This window comes from Melozone crissalis, unplaced genomic scaffold (assembly GCF_028551555.1).
Source record: "Melozone crissalis strain CALT ecotype California unplaced genomic scaffold, PUWL_Pcris_2 ptg000006l_1, whole genome shotgun sequence".
In the NCBI taxonomy this organism is placed as follows: domain Eukaryota; kingdom Metazoa; phylum Chordata; class Aves; order Passeriformes; family Passerellidae; genus Melozone; species Melozone crissalis.
The window spans coordinates 53,756,246-53,780,079 of record NW_026535784.1 but is presented as its reverse complement, the minus strand read 5'-3'; the positions used below and the strand labels follow the sequence as shown (position 1 = coordinate 53,780,079).

At 45.9% G+C, this 23,834-nt stretch overlaps 1 protein-coding gene across 1 annotated transcript; it reads right to left on the bottom strand.

Annotated features, from left to right (window-relative positions):
- Nucleotides 1–1,976: 1,976 nt before the first annotated feature.
- Nucleotides 1,977–16,641, bottom strand: PPM1K (protein phosphatase, Mg2+/Mn2+ dependent 1K). The gene is made up of 7 exons (XM_054291672.1): nt 16,559–16,641; nt 13,129–13,637; nt 12,486–12,586; nt 4,386–4,551; nt 3,733–3,877; nt 2,766–2,900; nt 1,977–2,288 (listed from the first exon to the last, which is right to left on the bottom strand). Exons 2-7 carry the CDS (start codon nt 13,566–13,568, stop codon nt 2,157–2,159), a joined length of 1,119 nt encoding a protein of 372 aa, XP_054147647.1. The 5' UTR covers nt 13,569–13,637; nt 16,559–16,641; the 3' UTR covers nt 1,977–2,156.
- Nucleotides 16,642–23,834: the final 7,193 nt, after the last annotated feature.

The window sequence follows — 23,834 nt, the reverse complement described above, 5'->3', positions numbered from 1 at the left end:
GAAACTGGACAAAGAAAGCAATGGATCCAATAGAAAGGATTGGAGGTGAGATGGTGCCCAGGAGTCCTTCCCAATCCAAGTGTTTCTGTGATAGTAGAGAAGCAGCAATTGCAACCACCAATGCACCACAATCTAATCATCCTCTGCTTCACAGAGCTTTGTCCTATCCCTTCCTTGGTAAAATTTCAAAGTTATGGATGGATCCTTCCCCCAAGAAGACAACTGTGCTGTTAGGAGAAATAAAAACCCCCAACAGCAACCATTCTGATCTCAGGTGAACACTGAACCCAGACTCTGGGGAAAATCTGAGGAGAGAGAGGGAATTAGGATTGTAAACCAGTGGTGTGCTCACTGCACAGGCCTGGGCACCAGCACCCACTACAGCAGAGGTTTACACACACCACTGCAGTCACAGCCCAAATAAGTACATTGTGCTCACCACACCAAGTGATGGCACAGACAATCCCAGGGCACTCTGCACACCCAGTGCTTAGTGCTGTCAGTACCACACAGTGCTCTGCTGGTGCTGCTGGGCCTTCCACCACAGGCAAGGAAAAAATAATGGACTGACTGCCAAAGGGTAACTCTGGACTAAAGGAAAGGGATAAAAGTAATAAAGATATGTACTTCACAATGGAAAATCAGAATCAGTCCAGGCACCTCAGAATTCTTTGTCTTTTTTTCACAAGGTGATTTAACATCAGGCAACTTCTCTTTCATTTTGTTTTGTTTTTACCATTGTGCTATTGGAAGCATCCATAGAAGGAAAAATACTGTGGCAAGTCTGAGAAAAGAGCAATTCTTCTCTGCCCATATTTCACTGCCACAGGAGCTGACAGCTGACACGGAACAGAAGAAGGAAGAGGTCTGAATGAGGCACACCAGGACAGATCTTCACCTGTGCCAACATGTCACCTGCAGTCCATGTCACAGCAGTGATATCAGCTGGATCAGAGCTCTGGTCCCCCCCCATGTTCACTGGATACAGATTCCCCTCCAAGAAGGGAAGTGGAAACACTTCCTTTAAGGATAATATTCCTTTCTGGTATCTGAATATCTGATATCTACTAGAAACAACATCCAAAACTTACAAAAATTACCTTACATTGTTACAATGCTCTCCCCTTTCTTTAGCTTGTTTGGGGCAATTTATACCTCCTTGTGTACCATGAAGAGACGTGAGAGATCACAACTAACTCAGACAACTGCAGCAGAGGGCAGGAAAATCCTCATGTATGTATGAAGAAATAAACTGTGTTAAGCATCAGATCTCGAAGAGTAAACTCTTTGAAATTAGCTTATTTTCTTTATTTAAAAAAAAAAAAGAAATTCAAGTTGACGAGTCTCTGGATATCAAAACTGTGCGTCTTTTTCCCTCCTCTGTGCTTCTGTCAGGCACTGACAGCAAAGAGAAGACAGTGCAGGGGGCTGCTGCATGGTCCACAGAGACTGCACAGGCTTTGGACCCAATGGAGAAAGGTTCCCATCTGTCCAACAGCACATGGCTCCAGCCTGGTCTGTCTCCTTGGAGCTAGAGGATCACAGATGCTGGCAGTGAGAGCACAAAGCAGCACTGTCTCAGGAACTTGTACAGCTACACCAAATGCCACTGGCATCAGAACCTAAACATTCTAAAACTTCTCCTTTATTTTTCACCCACTTCTCCTGGAGCACAGGGGAGTTTCAGGTGGTGCAGCAGAAGAAGAAAACAAACCCTCTTTCTGTCTACCTAAGAACATTGTGCGTTTGTTCCCCCGTGTTTTATCGGACAAGGAAGTCAGCATGTGGCTCAGGGACCCAGCTGCCAGGGAGCTGAGGGTCCTGAGGAGTACAGGTAGGCATGAAATGACTGTGCACCCCCTCCAGCCTCAGGTGAAAGCCCAGAACCTCGTCTGTGTGAACAAAGTGATGTGTGGAGCTGCTGGGGCGACAAACCCAGGACGCTGCCGCGATGCCGCTGGCAATAACGGGCAGCGAGACACGGGCAGCCGTAAGCAACAACGGGCACTACGCACCAAGGGAGCAGTGGCATCTTCTAACACTGGGAACAGAAGAGATGGACAAGACACTGAGTCAGCCTAGGAACAGATGGAGGTGTTCTCCTGTAGCACGCTGTGTCCAGGTAACGGCAGGAAGGGATCGCTGTGCCCTTGTCTTCATGCCCACCTCCCGCTGGAAGCGAAGCTGCGGCTGAAGGAGAAGGTAATGTCCCCGTTCTTGTACTTGCCCCAAGCTCCAAATGGCACTATGACAACTGTGCTGTTGTCTTCAGTGCCAAACTGCACTGCCTGAGAGCAGAAACAAAGCGTCAGCATCGGGGTCTCGCTTGGAAAGGGAAACAATGTCTGGCTTCACCTGGGACGGCACACCCTGAGGCCAGAGACTCCCTTGCCCCTTCCCAGCCCTGATCCTCCATTCTGATATGCCCCAGAGCTTCCCATAGGATATGCTACCATCCAGAACCATGGTCAGAAACTGGCCATTTCTGTCTATGACAGTGACGTTTTCAGCACAGGCAGAAGCCGCAGTTACAATCCCGTGCAGTTCAGTGGGCAGTGAGCTAAACAAGCTCATTGAATGATGCCTGGCAAGGATGTGGCAAGACCCAGGGTAAGGAAAAGGCTGGCCAGCAGGAATGGTGAATGTCTCAGCCAGCACCATTCAATTCAATTGAATGTGTGGTATTGTATAAACAAAACTCTAGTTTTTTTAAGCCAAACCAGCCCAAGCAGGAGCCTTGGTGGCCAGAGCAGCACTGGCATTACCTGCTCAGTGACCACATGGGCAGCCTCAGCAGGGTCATGGCACTGGCTGATGAAGTTGCAGATCTCCTGGCTGTTCACTATGAAGTTGATGCCGTCGGTGGTCAGCACCAGGAAGCTGTCATCTGCGTGCTGCAGCTGCAACAGAGGCACACGGGGTGCATGACCTGGGTGAGTGCTGCAAGGCAAGGCAACAGCCCCCATGGTTTTACACTCTTGCAAAGCACTTTTTTATTTTCTTGGGGTGCTGTGTGCTCTCCTGCAAAATGTCTCCTGAAACTGAGGGTTTCAAGGAAGACATGATAACACAGCAGTCATCTCCCTAAACCCCTTGTGGGTGGCACTCTATTGGGACCAAACCAATGGAAGTTCTTGGGGCCCTGGGAGGTGCATTGGGGAAAAGTAACAAACAGAATATGAATTGACAGGAGAGCTTCCTGCCAAAGTGGAGGTTGAACACCTTCTGGGTGTTTGTCCTCTAGATGACTACAGAGCTATGGTAAGATACGTGCAGCTGTCCTTTCCTCCTCCCCCTCTTCCTCTCAACTGTGCAAATCTCTCTACATCCTACTTTTTTGATGGCAGCCCATCCATATCCCACTCAGTTCTCAGTGATGGTTTTATACCAGCATTAGCCTCAAAAGTATTCATTTGACCACAGGACCCAAACAGACTAACAGCTGTAATATATATCATGTGTTATCTTTCTTCCCTGATCATATATTTTGCTGTGAGAAGTGAGATTTAGAAGTTGATTTGGTTGAATTTAGTACCAGATTCCTTTCTGTCCTGTTAGTGTTAATCTGAAACAACTTAATGAGAGTTGTTCTCTGGTTATTTCAGTAAAAAACAATGCATGGCCATCAGGCTTCACCTGGGCTTGTGTTGTGTGGGCAGCACCACTGCATCAAATACCTATGAAGCCCTTAGTCCAAGTGCTGCTGTCTCTGTAAACCAGACCTTCTTTTACCTGAACCCTTTTTGTTTCTGGCTGGGCTATCACACCACTGTTTTTAAGATCCAAATCTCCTATGCTCCGTGTCATTGCAAGTCTACCATTCACATGAGGCTGTCCCAAGCTGTTCCAGGAAATGAAGCCACCACACTTCTTAATCCTGTCCAGAAGCACAAAAGAAAAAGCCAATGAGTTACTGCTTCACACCATTACCCCTATCTCTATCCTCTATTTCTGTCAGTAGCTAGAAGGAGGAATGATGTATGGAGAGCCTATGCTGGGGGCTGAAGGTTGGCTTTAGCTGTTTGAAGGGCTCCATGGAAGTGATGTGTCTTGGTGGGCTGAGTCCTGACCTGGGAACCAAAGTGCATTTCCTCAGGTTCTGAGCTGGTTCTAACTTGGCACTTTTGCACAAGTCTGAACCACGTGGTCATAGCTCTGTTCTGAATCTCAGTGATGCTGATCTTACTGCTGAGATCTTATGCTCATGGAGGTCTTTCCACATCCCTGGTCCTCTAAACGGGACCCAGTGGCTGGAGCTTACCGCCAGCTCAGAGCGGTCTAAGGGCTCTGTGTCCAACTCTGCTTTCTTTATGGCCCAACCCAGCAGCAGTTGGACTTCTGCTGTCCATTGTGCTCAGGAAGCCACATCATCAGCCTGCAGGTACCTTTCCTTCTCCTCCTTTCTCTCTGGAGTGTGGTCAATGGTGAGTTTCACGGGCTTTCCTTTCCGGCACAGCAGAGCACGGCTGTCTCCCACGCTTGCCACAACCAGCTCAATTCCATCCCGGAGCAGAGCCACTGTTGCAGTGGTCCCAGAGCTCAGCAGAGTTGCTACAAATGTCATCAAAAAGAGAAGTTTTAGCACTGCCTCGAAGAGTGGAGTCCTTTAAAACAGCAACATTTTCAATTGGTAAAATAAAGACAACTTGTGCTCTACCTAATCAGCAAGTAACTGCTTTGAAGTTAAAACTAAATTTACACATACACAAAAAAAAAAGCAAACATGCATGCATGTAGGAGTGGAGAGGAAGAGAGGGGAGGTGGGAAGGATGAAGTGTTTCTGTGTTTCTGTGCAACAACATGGCTCCATGCAAACAGGGCAAGTGGGATAAAAGCAGTACAAGGTACAGTAGCTTCCTTTCAGTTTGTAGCAGTTTTCCAGCCCCATGAGCTCACCTCAAGTTACAGGGTTATTGTCCTTATCTCTGGGCACAGTGACTGCACAAGTAGGTCACCATAAAGCTGATGGCTCTTTCTTTCTTTTAGGTGGTGAAGCGGGCAATTATATAGTAATTTATAAATTATAGTTACAGTAATTGATAAATTATAGTTACAGTAATTGTAATTCCACCAGAGGGAAGCAGTAGATCAGTCTGTGGCATCCTTCTGTCACTGTCAGAGCTATTACTCCCCCTCTGCTTCCCCCAGAGGAGGATTCAGCCTACAAGCTTCCTGGTTTTTTCCAGGAAAGGTGCTCCCTGTGAACTTGTTGGAGGTCCCAGCACAAAGGTGAAGCTGGATTCTGGGATTCAGCCTTGCCTTGTGCCTGCAGACTGGTGCAGGTGGCAGTGGCTGTCTGGGAAGCCTCCGCGGCACTGTGGGATCACCTGACAGGGTTCACTGTGAGTGCCCAGAGGGCAAAACAGAGCCCTGGTGCTGCCCTCTTCTACAGGGCAAGAGAGGGAGCTGGGCTGGCTGACTGCACCCAGGGTCCTGCCTGGATTCACTCATGCCAGCAGATTTGAGGGCTTCTCACTTCAATTGCTACAATGGTCTGGAGAAAAAAAAGAAAAAAAAAGGAAAAAAAAGGAAAAAAAAGGAAAAAAAAGAAACTCTTGAGAAAGAGAAATGCAAGTGCCTATTTTAGGAAAAAGATCTGTTGTATAAGCTGCAGTGAAGAAATGCCAGAAAAAATGCCCAGCTTGCCTCATTTTCTTTGCTTTTTAAAAGGGCAAGTCCCACTTTACTGTTGTAATCTTCTCTTCCTGCAGATTCTGCAGAGGTAACCCAGCAGGAAAGGCCTGGAAAGCTCCTGCTAACTTGAACTATTACACCAAAATATCTGGACAGGACCAGCTACTGCCTGGAATACATTTGCATCTACAGCCAATGCAATTTCCTTTGAAAGGGCCTCTGTAGGTCACCTGCTTTCTGGGCTTTCCCAGTTATTCTGGTTTTTCAAAGCAAGCCAATTTGAGATGAGTTTTGGGCTTGCTTAGGAATGTGACTCCCCAGTTACATTCTTGCTTTCATGTGCTAACGGTTAACATGTCACTGTCTTTCCACCACTGCTTCTGCAGAGATCAGCTGCAACTACATGTGCTCCTACCTCTGGTCCTGCAGCCCTGCAGCCCTGGGGACATGGGACGGATTTGAGACAGAACTTTGTGTTTGACCCCAAGGAATGCCAGCCAGCCCCAAATCTGACCAGATGCCAACAGGTAGCAAGAGAAATGCAAGAACTGTGAGATCCTTACAGCCTCCTTCCCCAACCCTGTGAGGTCTCAGCACCTTGTAAGTCAAATGAGGCTGGGAGCAAACTGAAGTCACCAAGCCCTGGAAGATGCATTGAGCCTTGTTGTGCAGTGAAAGCAGCGAGTCCATGAATCAGAAAAGCCCAAACACAAACCCTCACAAACAGGTGGGTTAAGCTGGTGTTAGTATTTAAAACAGGTATTATTACTGCAGCCAGGACTGGGTTTAGCTGAACGCTGAACCAGCAGGTCAGGGGTGACCGTCAGTGGCCACGGTCACACCTTGGGCTGTGCCAGGGCCACGCAGGCTGGGACACGGGAAACTGGATGTGGCAGCTTCTGACTGGTGGCACTGGTGGGCACTGACATCCTGTTTCTCATCTTGTCCTGGGGTGACGTTATGATGCTTGTATCCCCATTCATCTGTTCTGTGCCTTTAAGACCAGCTCTGAAGAGTGAAAGTTCTGTTTGGGTTTCTCTTATCAGGGACAGAGATGGGCAGTACTTAGGGCTGTTTTCGCTTTTTGCTTTTGGCTTGCTGCTTTGCTTGCTCTCTTTCTGCTCTCGCTTCTGCTCTGCTTTGGCCTCTGCTTATTAGCTAGTTTAGCTAAACAGTCCACATCCCTTCCTGGACTGTTTCTCCTCTTCTTTTCTGTGACCATCTGAACCTGCTCTGGACTGGGACTGGGAACACCGAGGGTTTGCACCGTTCGGCTGCAGCAGCTGCCCCAGCGCCGGAGGGACTGAGAACAGAGCGACCACCCCGAAAGAGACTTTCTGATTTTGCCATCTTTCTCAGAGCGGTGTCATCGGGTATTGTTCATTTTGTGTGCTGGGGGTGCTGTGCCTGTTAAATAAACAGGTTCTTTCCACCTCTCTCCGAGGAATCCTTCCCAAACCGGTTGGGGGGAGGGGACGTGTGGGTTTGCTTTCTGGAGGGGCCCTCCTTTGGAGGTTCTCTACCAAATTTGCCCTAAACCAGGACACATCTGAAGCAAGAACTAGCCCAGTGCAGGGTCACTTTGAGGCATATTATGAAAATAAGATATTAAAAAGTACCAGTGCAATTAGAAATTTTAGTAGAACCAGTAAAATACCTGTTTTAGCCAACAGTTAGAACAAGTGAAATAGAGCAACCTATGTTAAACTACCTGTTTATTTTACAGAATATACCTTTTATATAGACATTAAAATTAATGCAGAACTGCTGCTACTTTCCCATTTCATTCTGTGGTTTTAGAACTATGCTGAGAAACATTTGAAAAGTTAAATCACATTCTTCAATTCACAGAAGACTGGAAATATTTGGAATTCAGGTGGATCTGCATCTTTTCAGTGCAAACTCCCAATGATAAGAGCTGCTATCACAAAATCATGAGCTGGTACTAAAGAAAAATATATTGTCCAGAATTGTGGTAATGAACATAGTGACTTGAACTTTCTATGTTTATTAGTTAAATAGCACTCCCAGGAAAAAATACATGCTGCTCACAATCTCTTCCTTGGATCCAGTTCATGCTCTGAGGAGGGATGCAAGAACATGCATGAAGCCAGATGTAGCATTATGTGATTTCTAGCACAGCTCAAAACCACAGGAATGATGATGGGATAGCATTTCTAATGCTTTTCTACAACTGCTACTAGTTTAACACAAAATACGTTGCATCAGCACATGTATTGGTTTTAACAATTAAAGAGTTTGTTTTCCTAACAATATCACTATAAAACTAAGATCTTTCAATAGGTTCTTAACACTCACTGGACAACTTCTACTGCAAGTCATCTCAACTAATGTGACAAAGAGGATGTGGAAACCTTCCAGTAGTCCAGGCTAGGAACCGCTGGACTCCTTCACCTGGGACAAAATTAAGCAGATCTCTTTTTCCACTGAAGCCCAGCTTAAAGTGTCCAGGGCCTCCAGTTCTAGAGCTGCTGACCAGGTACAGTGTCTGCCACAAATAACACGCACACAGAGGCAAATAGGAAATTCACCCAGGGACTTTGTTCAAACAAAATAAACCTGCAACACTGGAGATGTGAGAGTAAGGGCTGCAGAACAGGAGGTGGAGTCAGTCACTCTCAGGTCTGCCTGCACTGCCCTGTGCAGGTCACGTAGGAAGCACCTGCATCTTTGGCCTTGGTAAATCAGCCTTGGTATTCCTGGGGAAATACTGGCCAGTGTTCTCACCTTCTCACTAAAACTGTGTGACAAAACCAGTTTAAATTCAGCCCAAATAAAATCTAAATTTAGTTTCCCCTATGGAGATAAGTAACCAACCAACCCATCAAATGAAGAATTTTATCAATGCTAGAGGACCATCTGTCTCATAAATGGCAAGAGTGGCCACTGAAGAACATCTGCTCCCTCAAGGTAATTACACCAATATGGGGAGTTCAAACCAGTGCCAAATGAAATGGGGTCATCTTAAAGGCACTGGATAGAAGTTTATGAATTGTTCTGACTAATGGGAAATAGCCAAAACAAACATACCTTTAATATTGTAATTAGTATCTAAATTGATCAGGTTATAATCAGAGCCCTTGGATAAAAAGACTGCCTTTACAATGCTGATAAATTTATTAAATACTCAAGTACAATTTCTGCAGCTCTCCCTTTCCCTCAGTGTTGCAGGTTAACATATTTAAAGAAATGAAAATAATTTTTGAACGGTGACTTTAAAAAAGCCCAACAAAACAAACATTACTTTAAAAATAGAATTACTTTAAAATAACTTCAGCTGTTTGTCAGCATAATAAGATTCAACAGTAAGAACCCTTTCAAACATGGGTAGACAAGTTAATACCTGGTTATGTTTTAACAAGATGGCTATTCCAGATGTGAGTGGCCAATGTGATTAGAGTTGGATGCACTGAATGTGGAGGTTGATGGACAAACTCCCTCTTGTTTTCTCTGGCTCACAGTGAACAGAAGCAGTAACAATACCTGGTAGGATTCCAGTAGGCCAAGAAAGGGTTTGTCTCACATTTCTTCAGGGAAATGCTCAAATTTCCTCAAGCAAAGAATTTAATTTCTTATTTCTATCCTTGCTGAGCAAAGCTTTTCAGGCTTTATGTTTTAGTTTTTATGGCTGGTAAAAAATAGCAGAAAATTCTGCCCATCTCTGGGGGCCATGGATAATGCCATTTGTTGGATGTGAGCTTCCTTTATGTTCTATACCTAACTTTAGCAGTGATTTGAAAGTGACTGGCCTGTATTTAAATGCATGGATGTGAATGAAAACGCATTTTTGAAGAGGTATCAAACACCAAGCTTCAGGGCTCTAAGCTGTTAATGATTACACAGGATCCAGGCAGAGCAGAGATTATCCCAGACCTGCCTACAGCAAGTTTCTTATGCTTTTGTGTGAAACAGCAGGTATAGGTCACTGTCAGAGGGGTTACTGGAGCAGGCCCCAGCAGGCCAATACAGCTGGCAATAGCACTGGTGAACTGCATGCCAGACACAGCAACAGTGCCTGGAACACACACATAAACCATTTTTATTATTGAAAGCTCACAGGAACTACCATGCTATGTATTTTCTATTATAATTTCAAATACTGTATCACTGTTAAGTGACCTACAGAGGGCCATGCCCTTGAAGATGTAGCTGGGGTCCCCCAACAAGGAACGTCTCTAGTCCTGTTAAATTTATGCCTTATGTAAGGTCTTACTCCTTAAATAGTACTATAAGCAATGCCTCAAACCTGCCATTTTGGCTACAGGGATTTGTCCCAGGGTTTAGTTTCCTTCAAGCACCCAGGTACAAGTTTTAGAGCTGGCTGTGTGTTAGTAAAGAGCTGGACATCCTTAATGTGCACTGTTATTTTTGCAGACACAGTGAAGGGAGTGAGCCCTGGAAGGGTCACCTGCTGGAACAAGTCAAAGCTATTATTTTGCACTTCCTCAGCTATGGCCAGGTTTCAAAAGGAGGTCAGACTTGGGGAGCTTCCAGTGTAACCCAGATATACCGAGTTACACAATCAACCACCAACAAGACACTCTAGCAATTGTCTTGATCTTGACTGTCACATCCAGAATAGCCACACTTAATCAGAAATTTTGCTGGCAAACTGAATCAGTTTGGAAGCAGGATTCTAACAGACACATGCCAAGCACTGAAATTTTATGTAACTTTCAAAACATCAGCAACAACAGAAATATCCACACAAAGCAGTCAACAAAGTATTGAGTTACTTTAACAACAGATATGCAAGAAGTTTAATCTGTTCAGAAATCCAAACTTGACTTTGCACCCTGTTACTCCATTCTTTGCCTTAGAGCTTGATTTTCAGCCAAGAACAATGGGCTCTCTTAGATCCCTGATGTTCCTGCAAGATCATGCAGGTGCTCAGCCTGAGAAACACTGAGTGCCTGCCAGAGCGTGGCCCCTGTGGATGTTTGGCAACTCTTTTACCCTCTATTTTGCTTTTTTAATGAAGGGGGCTTGTGCAGTATCCTGGTAACCATTGCATACGTTTTCTGGCATTAAGCAGCACCAGTTAATTGGTTATGAAAAAAATCCTACAAGCAGTTCTAAAATGCTCTGCTTGCTGCACATTTTGTCAAATATTGTTCTTACCCAATTCTGTAAGCCTCACCTACAAAGTGTTATGATTTGAAATAGTTTTTAGAAAAAACAGAATAATACATCCAGTGCAATTCTCAATCCTTCTCCTCAAGGAGCTGCTCTGACACAGAGGTCACTGCAATGAGCCAAACCAAGAGCTGTCTTACACACAATGGGGCAGGGCAGGGGACAATTAGATCTGAAAATGAAATGGCCTGATCCAGGGAAGCACACAAACTTGTACTCAAATATGTCTTGGATTTGGGTTGGTAAGATAATACATTTGCAAAGAGGCTGTGGGATAAAAAGCACATCTGCTTTGCTGATGTCTCTCAAGAGCTCAGCTAAAACTCAGCTCATAGGTCAAAAGTAGCTCTGGTCTTTTTTACAACATGAAATGCAATGGGAAAATTACATTTATAGATCTGATCCTCCTTTTTTAAGGGCTGCATCTCAGAGCTTGAGACTTTTTTCCTGATCCTTGGTGCAGGCTAAGGTAAGAGGCAGTGCTGCAGCAGTCAGGCTACCTGATCTGCATTTGAGCTACCTAGATTCATCTAGCAATTAAGGTGCAGAAAGCCACTCCATTACTTGATTGTACTCAACCAGTGCTTCAGAAAAGCAGCTTGAGAATCCAGTATCACTTCAGTCCATACAGGGTTTCTTGGTTTCCAGTCTTTCTTGGAGAGAAGACTTTTACAGTTTCTGTTCTTGTGGTAAAACCTCAGCTGTTTTACCAGTGCCTGCACCACCATGGGGACAGGTTTTTGGTTGGTTGTTTGTAGGGGATTTTGTTTGGGTTTTTTTCTGTTGTGGGTAGGTGTTTGTTTTTTGGGTTTTTTTTAGTTGGGTTTGTTTGGGGTTTTCTTTTTAAAACTGGCTAAACTGACTCTCAAAATTGTATCTCATGGCTGAGAAAGCTCCTGTGACAGAACTGGAACAGGGATTTCTATCTCCCTTCCTATGTTACTTGCTATAAGCTCTGCTTGCTGCAACTGGAAGTTCAGAGGTATTTAGTCTCTAGACACATATACAAGAACTTCATTAACAGCCAGGATTAAATGGGAGTCTAAAAGAGCTGGTACCAGCTTTACCACAGCCTTACCACGGCCAAACTTGTTTTCCTCTTCACTGCTTTTTTCCCTTTCCCACTCAGCTACTCCTGTGATTCTGTTTGTTCAGAAGCAATATGGATTGCATTAATTTTGGCTTATGTTCCTCCTCAGGTGCAGCAGCCAAGTTAGGAAGGGGAACTTTGACACTGTTGCTTTTAATCCACGGGACTCACAGCTTTAAAGCAAACATATAAAAGCACCCACCTCCACACTCCTAAAATAATTTTTAAAAAAAGAGAATCAAAAACACCCCTCTCCACATTTCTTACCAGTAAAATTATGGTCCTTGCAAATCTAAATCACTCTTTGCTACCTTGAAAAACATAATCCTTTTTAGAATCACATTAAGAGAAATTCATTGATGATTATGCTAACATTCAGATTCATAACTCCTCCAGTAAATTTGACTGAGACTTACAGCAGTTATTTCATTTGTAGGAGGTAAAGCATAATTGTTTTATTTGCAGTAAGTGACCAGAGCAAAATCCTGTGTTAAGTAAAATTGTTTTCAAGCCAGTCTTCTGGACATTTTACTGCAAAACTACTGAGCAAATAAAACAAACTTTATTCTCCACATTTATATGAGTAGAATTTTTTTTTACCTACCATCAGCAGAGGCATTAGCATGCCTTTCATATGCTTTGTCTATTTCTAGAAAAGCTTTGCTCAAAACATTTTCCAAGTTCTCCTCCTCAGCAAGAAATTCCCTGGAAGCAAGCAAGTAAACAAAGAAATTAAACTTCTTTCCAAGAAATATAGATCCTGATCAATCTGTTTTGCAGTCTTATCTCCTCCCTGCACCCAGTGAATCATGCTGGACCTGAGTGGAAAGGTAATGTGATTTTACTAACTGTGTGCACTGAAAGCATAATCCTCCAGTTTTGGAAATATCCAAGTTCCTTATCCAGCATCCAGGGATATGATAGCTACAAAAGAGTGTAAGCAAACCACAGGTCAACAATTACAGAGGGCCTGTGTGAAAACAGTCCACACTCTCCCTGTGTTCCAAGACCTTTCCTGGACAGGGACACAATTGTGCTTTTGTCTCCTGCAGTTTTGGGCTTGCCCAATGGGGCAGGCACTAATGCATTAAGTCATTCATAGCATGTATGTTCCACCCAGCGCTCCTGCTGTCCCATAAGGACAGGCAGCTACATAACCTGGGAGTTTTAGCTACAATGTACAGCCCATGAAAGAAGGAATCTCGGCTGTAATTTATTTGATACACATCGCCTTGATGAGCACTTACTTAATATATTTTTCCATGTACTTATGACAGAAGTCTGCAGCTGCCGCCCCGCCGTGCCCATCGTACACCGCGAAGTACAGGATATCCTCTGTCAGCTGAGCGTAATCGAACCGGTCCTCATTTTCCTTTCGCTTCCCGATGTGGCTGGCGCAGCCCACGTTGCTCAGGCTCACCTTTGGGATGGGCTTGCCGTACTTTATGCTGGGTGGGAGGAGAATGGGTTCATCGATGCGGTTGTCCCAGATGCCGAAGGTGTCCCATGTGGTGGGCCGCCCGCTGCCGTCGGGGTCGAAGCGGGAGGCGCGGCGCTCGCAGGTGGAGATGGAGCAGGCGGCGGCGGGGCGCTTCTCGTCCTGCAGCAGCCGGGACGTGAGCGCGGCTCTCCTTCTCACCTGGAACCCTCCATTCCGTACCAAGCTAATTAGGGTAGCTGTGGACATCACTTGTCTTCGCAGAGAGTCGCCGGGGAAAAGGGACCGCGAGCAAAAGGTGCGCAGCTGCTGGAACGCCTTAGAGAATGAGGGAGAATCGATCAGGAAACAAGCAGCACGGGAAAGGGAATTTTCAGTTGCATCATTCAGGAAACAATGTCACCCCGAGAGGCCGCTAAGCGTGCGGAGCGCAGCACGCCCTGGGAGCCACTGCAGCGGGATGTGCGTGACTCACCGGGAAACTATCCCACAGCCAGCCCAGCTCTGCGCACACAGCCAGGGAGGCGCTGCTGCTGCCCCTGCAGAACGACAGCCCGAGCTTCCACAGGGGTGGAGAAGGAGCAAATGGGAGTGACGACAGTACTAAAATATGAATGTGTGAAAATATGAGATAAGGTTGAGAAAATGAGCTTATCACGCATGGTCTGCAAACCTCAGCCGAGATATCTGCACTGTGACTCCCAGGGGAAAGGGAGGAAAAATATATATGCTTGATATATATTTTTATAGATTTTAAATTTTTTATCTGCACGTGATATTTGTTTCTGTCACATTTATGGAGATCCTGAACAATACTTTTTAACACAGAGCTGTTAAGTTAATTGTGATTTTAAAAAATATTCTAATAATGATTACTCAGAGTGTATCCATGGACATCCACAACTGTACACACAAACTTCCCCCTCAAAAAACCCCATGCAGCTCTTTGCTGTTTTGTCTAGCTTGAAGCTCTCTGCCATCTAACCCTGAAATGGGCTAACACAGGCAGACAAGATCTTCTACTGGCTTCTCATATCTCTTTTCCAGCCCAGATAAATTCAAACACACCACTTGGCTCAGCACAGACAAAAATTCGCTAATGATGACTCACCTAGCATGCTGAAAAGTGCAGAAAGACTGGATTATGTGATCTTTTCTAGAGTAACACCCAACTTCACCCAAGTCCAAGGATGCAGTTTGTAATAATTACATGTGGGTGCAATGGAGTAATTCAAACTGGACCACACAGATCACTGTAACTAACCACACTAAAGATATAAGCCCAGTGAGGAATTTCTAATTTAATTACTCAAAAGTTTGCTAAGGGCAAAATTATGACTGAGAAGTATTATATGACAACAAAAGATCTAAATATACCAAGGCTTATGGTGAATTAATAATAATAATAATGATGATGATGATGATGAAAATATTAGGTGTTCTGATGTAATTGAGCAGCAAAGAGCAATACTTGTACCCCAGAGACACTTTAATTCTGGGCTGGAGTGCCTTGCTGTTGTCCTCTGCCCAAGCCAGTCACAACTGCATCTCTACATCTGAAATATTTGTTAAAACTATGTTTTTAAGTTGCTAGATAAAAGTCTGTGTCCTCACAAAAAGCATGCAATCAAAGGTAAATTAGTAATGGGTTGCTTTAGTAGAAAATGGCAGTGACAGATCTTTCAGAAGGCCTTCAATAAACATGTTGTTCCTAGCTCAAGGCATGTTGCTTCAGATGCTGTGGGCTTATCTTTCATGCAATTCTTAGGTTGCATGAAAAGAGGAAAGGTTTCTTTACTTAGCACTTAGAGGTTAACTGTTGACTTGATAAAAGGCTGAATGTTCTGGAAATCACTGCTGTTGCACCAGCTGAATATGGAACTACTTGAAATCTTTGGATTTTCCATTCTGCTGCAGGGTGACTGCAATATCACACCCTTATTTTAGCATACTTACAGGTATTTAAAACCTGGTTTACTTCCTGGAGCTGCTTTTTCTTTCATGCTATCCTTGACTTGCACAGCAGCAGGTTAACTTCCTTCTGTGAAGCACAGCAGGCCCAAACTAAAAGCCTGTCAATTAGCAAAACCCACACTCGCTTTCACTTCTGTCAGCTTGAGAAGAGAACATGAAATGCTTGCTATATTTAGCCTACCCTGTATCCACAGCATGAATCAGAGGATCAATCCAAACTCACAAGCTAATTAATGCATTTGTTCCCTATCAAATTCAACTCTCACCAGGCAAGTAAAAATAGTGACGATAGTTTTGCCTTCCAAGCGTCTCTGCAAGACAGAAGTAGGAACCTGCTCTTTAATTTGTTATGTAAACAGCTCTGGACACACAACAGTCTGTGCTTTCCCAGCTGGTATGCCTGCAAACACTGGGCAGACCCATCTGGGCAAAACAAGAGCGAGGAAATGAAAAGGGGGGCACCGGTGTGAGAGACAAAGTGCAAGATGGACAGTTCTAGATAGAAATGTGCTTTGAGGTGCTCCATCTGACCCTGTTCATCTGTCCACGTTTTCCTGGAGGGAAACGGTTCCTACAGACAGGCAGGGAAACACAGCTCTTAAAGCGGGATGAGGTGATTAAAACTGTGGTTTTACAGGCTGCCTGCTCCTCGGAAGATGGAAATTTTCCAGGCTGCCAGAAGCAAAGGGGAAGAAAAGGAAACCCGGAAGAAAGCGAAGGCATGCCTGCTGCCCCAGGGGATCCGACGTATGTAAAAAGGAATGTACAACTCCAAGTGCACTTGCCTCCCGTGCCTTCCCAGCCGCACGGATGTGGGCAGGACCGTACGGTTCTGGCTGTTAAGCTCGCCATAAAGCAGGTGCGTTGTTGTTTTGTTGTTTGGTTTTATTTTTTTAAATCCGTGACACGCCTCCCTGCCCGGACAGCAAACTGGACGCGGACAGCAGCAATTTAAAGGTGTCTCTGCTGCAGTTTGCGTATCACGAATTGCCACAGACCGCGTTTATTCCGTGCATATCAAAGCTGCGGCGTCCGGCGGCAGCCCCTGCGGAGCGCCAGCCGTGCCCAGCCCCGCTCCGTGATGTGCCAGCCCGGCTCCCTGACATTCCCAACCCTGCCGCGGCCCTTCCCGCCCAGCAGCCGCGGCTGAAGGAGAAGGGAGAGCGGAGAGAGCGGAAGGGGCAAAAGAAGGAGACGTTTGCGAGCGCGGCCCCTCACCCTCCCTCGCCCCTGGCCCATGCCCCGGGCGGGCGGGCGGCCCTTACCTCCTCCCGCGCCTGGGCCCGGCGGCGGCAGCGCCTCAGCAGAGCGAGAGCGGCGCCTCCCCGGCCAAGGCTGCAGCGCGGCCCCGCCGCCGCCGCCCGGCCCCGCCCGCCGAGCCCGCCCGGCCAATCGGCCCCGGCGGCGGCGGCCGCGCCGGCCGAGCCTCCCCCGCCGCCCCCGGCCCGCCCGCCGGCCGCGCCCGGCCCCTCACACCGGCCTGGGGCCGCGCCAGGAGCGGGCGCACGGCAGTGGCTGTGGCCGGGGTGACCCTGCCCGGTCCCTCACACGGGCCTGGGGCGGTACCAGGCGCGGGAGCACGGCAGTGGCCGTGGCCGGGGTGACCCTGCACAGCCCTCGGTTTCACAGAATCACAGAATCGCTTAGGCTGGAAAAGACCGCAGAGATCATTGACTTCAACCGCACCCAGTCTTTTCTTAAACGCATCCAGAGAGGGTAACTTCATCACCTCCCTGGGCAGCCCATTCCAATGTCTAATCACCCTTTCTGCTGTGGAATTCCCCCTAATTTCACAGAATCACGGAACTTACTGAGTTAGAGAGACACACTTCTGGCCCTGCACAGATCCAGCCCAACCCTCTCCTGGCACAGCCTTAGGCCGTGTCCTCTCGTCCTGGGAGAGGAGCCCGACATCCACCTGGCTCCAGCCTCCCTCCAGGCCTGGGTTCGGCAGGTGGAAGCCCGAGGGCCAGGACAGCCAGGCTGTGGCTGCAGCTGCTGCCCACAGGCTGCCCAAGAGGCCTCTGGAAGCAGCAGTGATGCCCTTATGCATCAAATATCCAAAAGATGTAAAGCATGGTTGTGTGTGCTGCTCTGAGGCAGCTGTTTCCATGAGCAAAGCCCTGCTGCCTCCTGATGAGACCCATGTCCTATCAGGATTTTAAAGGGATCATTTGCTCCACACTGTGCTACTGCCAGTCTCTGACCTCTGATGCAATTTGGCAAATCAGATGGCTCTGATTACAAAAGCTTTGAAACACGCTGTCCATTCCATTTTGTGCTGTCTGCTGAGACCAGAATACTCAAAAACAGACACCTGAGAGAAAAGTCAGAGCCAACACAATTTCCATAGGAGGTTAAGGAAGTTGCTGTCAAGTTTGTCCTATATATTTTTGAGATAAAGAAGCTTTTGTTTTGTTGGAGTGAGGTTTCTGGTTGCTGCAAAACCTGGTCAGAAAAGCAGCAATAAAACCTCTCAGACCTCTCACTGTACAGCTCTACTTGTAGAAGAAGGGGTTAGGTGAACATGGCAGCACGTACCAGATTGTTCTGGTTTCCACATGTGTGGTGTCCCACTCAGCATTTAGAATGGAATTTGATCCTGTTAGTCTTTTGGGGATAGCAACAGTGTCATCTGTCACTGCAAGTTGTTCTCTGGTTCCCGTTTGTCCTTGGTGAGACAGGAAAAACAAACCTCTCTTGCCAACTCTCCTGGCATTGGGCAGAGAGCAGCAGTTCTCCTGAGCACAAAGGATTCATACAGGAGTATATCCAAGCTAGCACAGTGAATTACTGAGAACAAAACCAGCATATTATCTGTAAAACAAATTTACAGAGCAGCACCAGTGGGGTCTCCTCAGAAGTGTCAGGGTCCTACATGACATGAAGGCACGAGTGCTGGGAGACAATTTCTGCCCCATTGAGTTGGCAGTGAAAGGCCAGCATGGAAATGATAAATATTTCATGTTGAGCCCTTATGTGCAGTAGAACTGCTCTTATCTTTACAAGGCTTTGGAAGGCAAGTGGGAGGCATCTGGAGAGGCAGCAGGAAAAAATGAGGCAGTAAGCATAAGAATAGCTTTGTGAGAAGGCAGAAGGCTTGAAGACAAGGCCAGGGCACAATGACAAGAATACACAGGTCAGGGGACAGGGCAGGCAGGATGAGCTGCAGTGCAGCATTTGGTGCTTTGAGGGGCCTCTGATAACACTTGGAGAACAGGAGGCAAAAAAAATCAGGAACACAAAAGGCAGGAACTTGTACTGTGCAATATTTGGTTTTGACTTCAAACAGTTAATTTGGACTTTCCCATCACAAGTTTTTTCCCCCTAAAGGATGAGGTAAGTATTCCTAGATTCCAGCTCTCCTAACAAGGAATCTCTGCTCCTGCAAGTTCTCTCTGTCTTCAGTCTTACTGCCTCTGTTTTTGCTGCTTCATCTTGTTCCTGACCTTTCCCTCCCTTGCTTCCTATTCTACTTTATTTTTTCTCCTTTTTATTCAATTTTATTAATGATTTGCACATATTTTTCTGTGTTTCTCTCCTGCTTCTTCTTCCCTTTTTCACTCATCTTTCCTGCAAGTTTCCATCTTCAACTTCTAAACCCTTAATCTGGGACTGTCTTGTGTGACTGGAAAACAAACCAAACTCCTGGGGCCAGGAGCAGGTTGTTTTTCTACGTGCTGTCCTGCCCAGCATTGTTACTGAACAAACAGCAGCTGGAATGCTGGGTGGGGGGAGAAGAAATGTTCATTGTAATATCCATGTATCATATCTCACACCAAGCTATAAATGCACCGCAAGCTGATTCTGAGTGCCAGGCTCTTTTCACCAGCACATGATGTTAAAAGTTGGAGAATTTACTCTTACACTGTAGGGGGATACAGTGTGGGTAAATGAAGGTGGTACAGAATGTAATCTTATCCCCCAATGAGTTGCAGCTGAGCTAATTACTAAAGATCAGGAGCAAGCCTGATGTTAACAGGCCACACCTGTAGCCAATAAGAACAGTGTTATAAAAGAGTGGATTGGTGGGATCTGGGGTCAGATGGCTGCTGCAAGGACCAGGAACAGTCAGTGCTTAGAGGAGCTGCTTGTGAGAAACATCGAGGAGGTATGAAACTCTGGAGATATGGAATCCTTGCACTATAATGATAATGGAACTCTTGATATGTAAGACAACATTGCACTATGCTTACTGTCCTCATAATGGATATTTTTTTCCTTATGGTACACTTCTGGCTAATTATCTGCCTGTACAGTCTAGGTCTCCTAGCAGGTCAGAAGAGACCAGAAAACAACCTGTGGCTATAGTGAAGTGGCCACTATTTTAACATCAACATTCAAATGACTAGCAACAGCTATATTTTCTCACAACACTTTTCAAAGGCAGCCCTTCAAAATCAGGTGAGCTACTGTGTCACCTCTGCCATGGCCATTTGACTGCCTGTGCTCATGCTGGACAGCTCTGGATATTCCAGCTCTCAGTGTGGACATTGGTGATGAGAGAATAGCAGCAGGAAAGCTTATTGGGGATCTCTTTTCCTAGGATGAGGAGCCAAATTTAAGTTCAGACCCTTGCCTTAGCCATGCTGTGGGTGTGCCTGGTTACTGATCCTGTGCTTTCCTGGCTGACAGATCCTCTCTCTTGACTTTGAATCTGGCTAGTCTCTGTGGTCAGGCTTGGTGGTCCCTGGACTGCAGCTGTCCCCCTGTTGCTGGCCTGGCTCTTCTTAGGTGCCATGAAGCTGTCAAGGAAGTTCCTGCCTGCCTCACCATCCCCCTTATTCCCCCCCCTGATAGAGCAGCCGTGCTGACAAGGGTTGCACACAGTCCTCAGGGTGTGGGTAATAAGCAGCTTTTCTCTTCCAGGGAAATGAGCTTTCTGGCGTTCTTGCCAGGTATTGCCCTTGTATAAATAATCAGTGTTAACACTGGAACATGACTAAGCAAGCTAACAGGCACTCTGTTTTGAAACAAGAATTAAAAACATTGGTTTTGACACTGCTCAAATGATGTGCAACACTTAATTCTCAAGCCCATACTCTATACTTTTATGGGTGATGTGACAAACTTTCTGTGCTCAGACTTTGGGATATGGTAGTCTTCCTCTGGTTATCCTACTCAATAAATTTCTACTTCATTTGGGTCTTGTGGTTTACAGAGAGACAGAAGGCATTCTGAAACAGAAGGGCCGCGTTGTAGCTTCAGCACATTCCCAGGACTGCCCAGATCAAGCTGCAGGCTCTGAACCAGTTCTCACTTGCAGGGAAGGTGGGAGTCAGTTGTACATCTGTTCTCACAGCATTCCTCTCAATTCAGATGACATGGCTTGATTCTGTCCTGGTGAAGATGGAAAATAAGCTCCTGTATTGAAACACTGTGCTGGGAAGGGCAGATCAAGAGCATGCCTAGAGGATTGGCTGTTGTCATTAAAATCAAAGTCAGCTTTCATTCCTTGGTGATCCCTGGCGTGGTGGGTTGCCCCTGAGCAGCCACCTAGTGAAGCCACTGTCACTGCCCCTCCTCAGCAAGCAGTGCCAGCACTGCTCAGCAGCAGCCAAGCCACTGCTGTGTTTTCAACACCACTCCAGCTACTAATGCAAACCACAGCACTGAGGACTGCTACGAGAAAGTTAACTAACTCAACACACTGAGTTTCCTAAAGCAAAAGAAAATGGTTGAATTGTTTATCCTGACTCAAATGGCTTCAGAATATTCAAGCAGTTTATTTGGAAACAGACAAAAAAAAGGCTTGACTGAGCTTTTTGTACCCCTTGTGAAGAAGATGTCATCTTAAATGCAGGGAAAAGTGAGTTAGAACAGAATGTTCCTAGCCCTTCACATTGTGCCTTTGGCATTCTCCAATTACAGCATGTTAGCTGTGTAAATTGAATTTCTCCTTGAACTTTTCCAACCTAAATGATTGTATGATTCTATTAGGAAGTATCATAACTTAGAGGTTGTGATACTTCAAAATATGAGGATGCCATGCATGATAACTTTGTATTATTTGTACATGAAATTGAAAGATCTGATTTTTGGGATGGTTGCACAGCAGCACAGCTGATTTTGTTTCAGCATCACAGCTTTGGTTTTACAAAGATAATATTCCAGATCAGAATTTAGTCATCTGCCTGGTGAGAAGAACCACGTGGCTATTTCTGCCTTGATGATTAAAGAATATTCCAAATTATTTTTGAAGAGCTGTTGTAATTTGACAGCAGGAAATGATTGGGGCTTTTGAATATGTAGCAAATATTTTAAAGCAGGCTTTTAAGTGGTTTCCTTGGCAACCACTCTTCTTTAGAGATCAATCCATGCTATTAAGTATCCTGCTGGACTCAGATCAGCCCTGCAATATTAAAGGCACTTGATTCCAGCCCTGCTGGGTCATGCACAGTTCCTCACCGCCCAACAGCTCAGAGGGAAGCTTGCTGCCTGCCAGGCTTTATCCAGACGAGCAAGGACACACCTCTGAGCTGGCATAGGCTTCCAGAGGGGTGGAGGAGCTGTCCATGCTCACATTGGCTGTCCAACAGCGCCGAGGAATGGGGGGTTTATTTCTTATTGGAATAAGAATCCCAATATTACCAGTTAGATGGTGCCTGGGCCAGTCTGACCCTCGCTGCTGGGCCAAAGGCAGCAACTGTGGTGTAAATCACCCCAGAGATACCTTGGCTTGCTGGAGATTGCAGTTGGGCACTGAACAAGTCCAGGCTTGTCAGGAACTCCGTTTACCTCAGGAGAAAGAGCTTCTGGCGATGGTGAAGAGAAAAAGGAGAGGGTTCCGCTGGAGGGTTTAATGTCCAGAAGTTTATTCCATGGTTACAGAGGTCTGGACGGGAGCAGCTGCTCCAGCAGAATCAAACCGCATGCTCTGATCACCTTTTTAAGGTCCCGGGGCAGGGGGAGAGGAGGGGACAGCTGATCACCAACCAGGTGAGAGGGGCGGGGTCTCAGGGGGGGATGACATCCAGACCGGCCAATGACCCCTGGGCATAGGGGAGCATCCTTTGAACTTGACCAACCACGCGACGCCTTGGTGGAATGTTAAGCCTGATGGACAGGACTTACTAAGCAAGGGGGCGAGGGGGAAGGGAGAGGCATATAGGCACACCTGGGAAAGGGACCCGGGAGTTTAAAACAGTTTACAACACACTGCAACAATTTCTCATTTGTCTACAGTTCCCCTCCACCACAAGACAATTCTTGTGGCTTGTAGTTCCCCATTACAAGAGAAAGCAAGCACAGCTGTTAGCTGCACAGCCTGCATTCTTTTATTTTTTGTTTCACATCTCAGCTGTCTGGGGCATCACATAATTTATCCTTCAACCCCATATTCAGCATTTATGATCAATAAGAATGTAAAGCCAATTAATGATGGAGAATCCTGGAGGCATCATTAACACAAAGAGTATCTCCTGCTCTTCTCCAAAGCTTTCCAGTTATGTATTCATTCTGATTTGGATTGGCTTCCTTATTTGCTATGGATACCTGGGATTTAAGGCAGCTTTAGCAGAACTGAGCTGAGCATCTTCAAGAAAACAAGTGCTGCTCAGGGGAAATGTGCTACAGTGATCCGAATGGAGGGCACTTGCCTGGTGTTTGTCATCAGCCCTGTGGGAGCCTCATTGGGTGCCCCAGCAGTGCTGGGGTCTCTGGGGGCAGACTGGGAAAATAGGGCTGGTGAAGAGAGGTAATTGCTGACAAGCATTCTTTAAGAGATTCTCATACTTGTTTCTTTAGGTAAGCCTGATGTGTAGGAATAGCTTCTTGCTTGGCCATGCTTTTCTTTCTGGAACTCTTAAGAGTTTCTAGAACTGACACAGAAAAAGAGAGTGCTTTCTGAAAGCAGTTGCTTCTTTGGATTCATGGGTTTGAAGGCAGAAATCGGCACAAATTCCTCAAAGTAGAAATTGTGCAGAAGACAGCTCATGTGTGACCCAGCCTGTGGCATTACTGTACTTACTAGCAGTTTTTATTTCCCTTTCCTTTTTATTTCCTACTCATCTTTCCTTACCAGTTGTTACTCCAATCACTGCCTACTGTTATGGAAAGAGTTACTGCTTTATCTTAAGAGCAAAAAAGAATAGCATAATCAGCATTCAGTGTTGTAAATCCATATCCCTTCTGTAAAACCAAAACTGAAGCAATATTCAAATTAAATTACATGTTTATATAAAACCAGAAAAACCAGAGCCCACATACAAAATGAAATTGTCAAGCATCATTTTGAAATGCTAACAATTTATTGAAACCTTGTGTTTACAAGTGAGCCTGGGAACTTGCAGATCCTGACCCATAGCATATGTTTTTTGCACCCAGTTAAGGGAATGGAAATTTTGAGCAGGTATGCACATCCTGTTTCAGACTCTCACCTACTGTATTCTAACCCTGGGCAAGCCTGGCCCAGCTGTAGTTCTAAATAAAAACATGTAAAGTTATCCCACCAGATGGGAAAACCTCAGTAAACACAAGTGTTCCCTCACAGGTTCTCATGGGTCCTGACTCCACGTGCCTTTGGTCTCTGCTCCTCGAGAC

Excerpts from the sequence above, each read along its gene's own strand:
- PPM1K (XM_054291672.1), bottom strand. The coding sequence starts at position 13,568 with ATGTCCACAGCTACCCTAATTAGCTTGGTACGGAATGGAGGGTTCCAG. Across the intron at positions 4,552-12,485 it reads TGCTAATGCCTCTGCTGATG|CAACTCTGCTGAGCTCTGGG; the intron begins GTAGGTAAAAAA and ends TGACATTTGTAG. Across the intron at positions 2,289-2,765 it reads CCCATGTGGTCACTGAGCAG|GCAGTGCAGTTTGGCACTGA; the intron begins GTAATGCCAGTG and ends TTCTGCTCTCAG.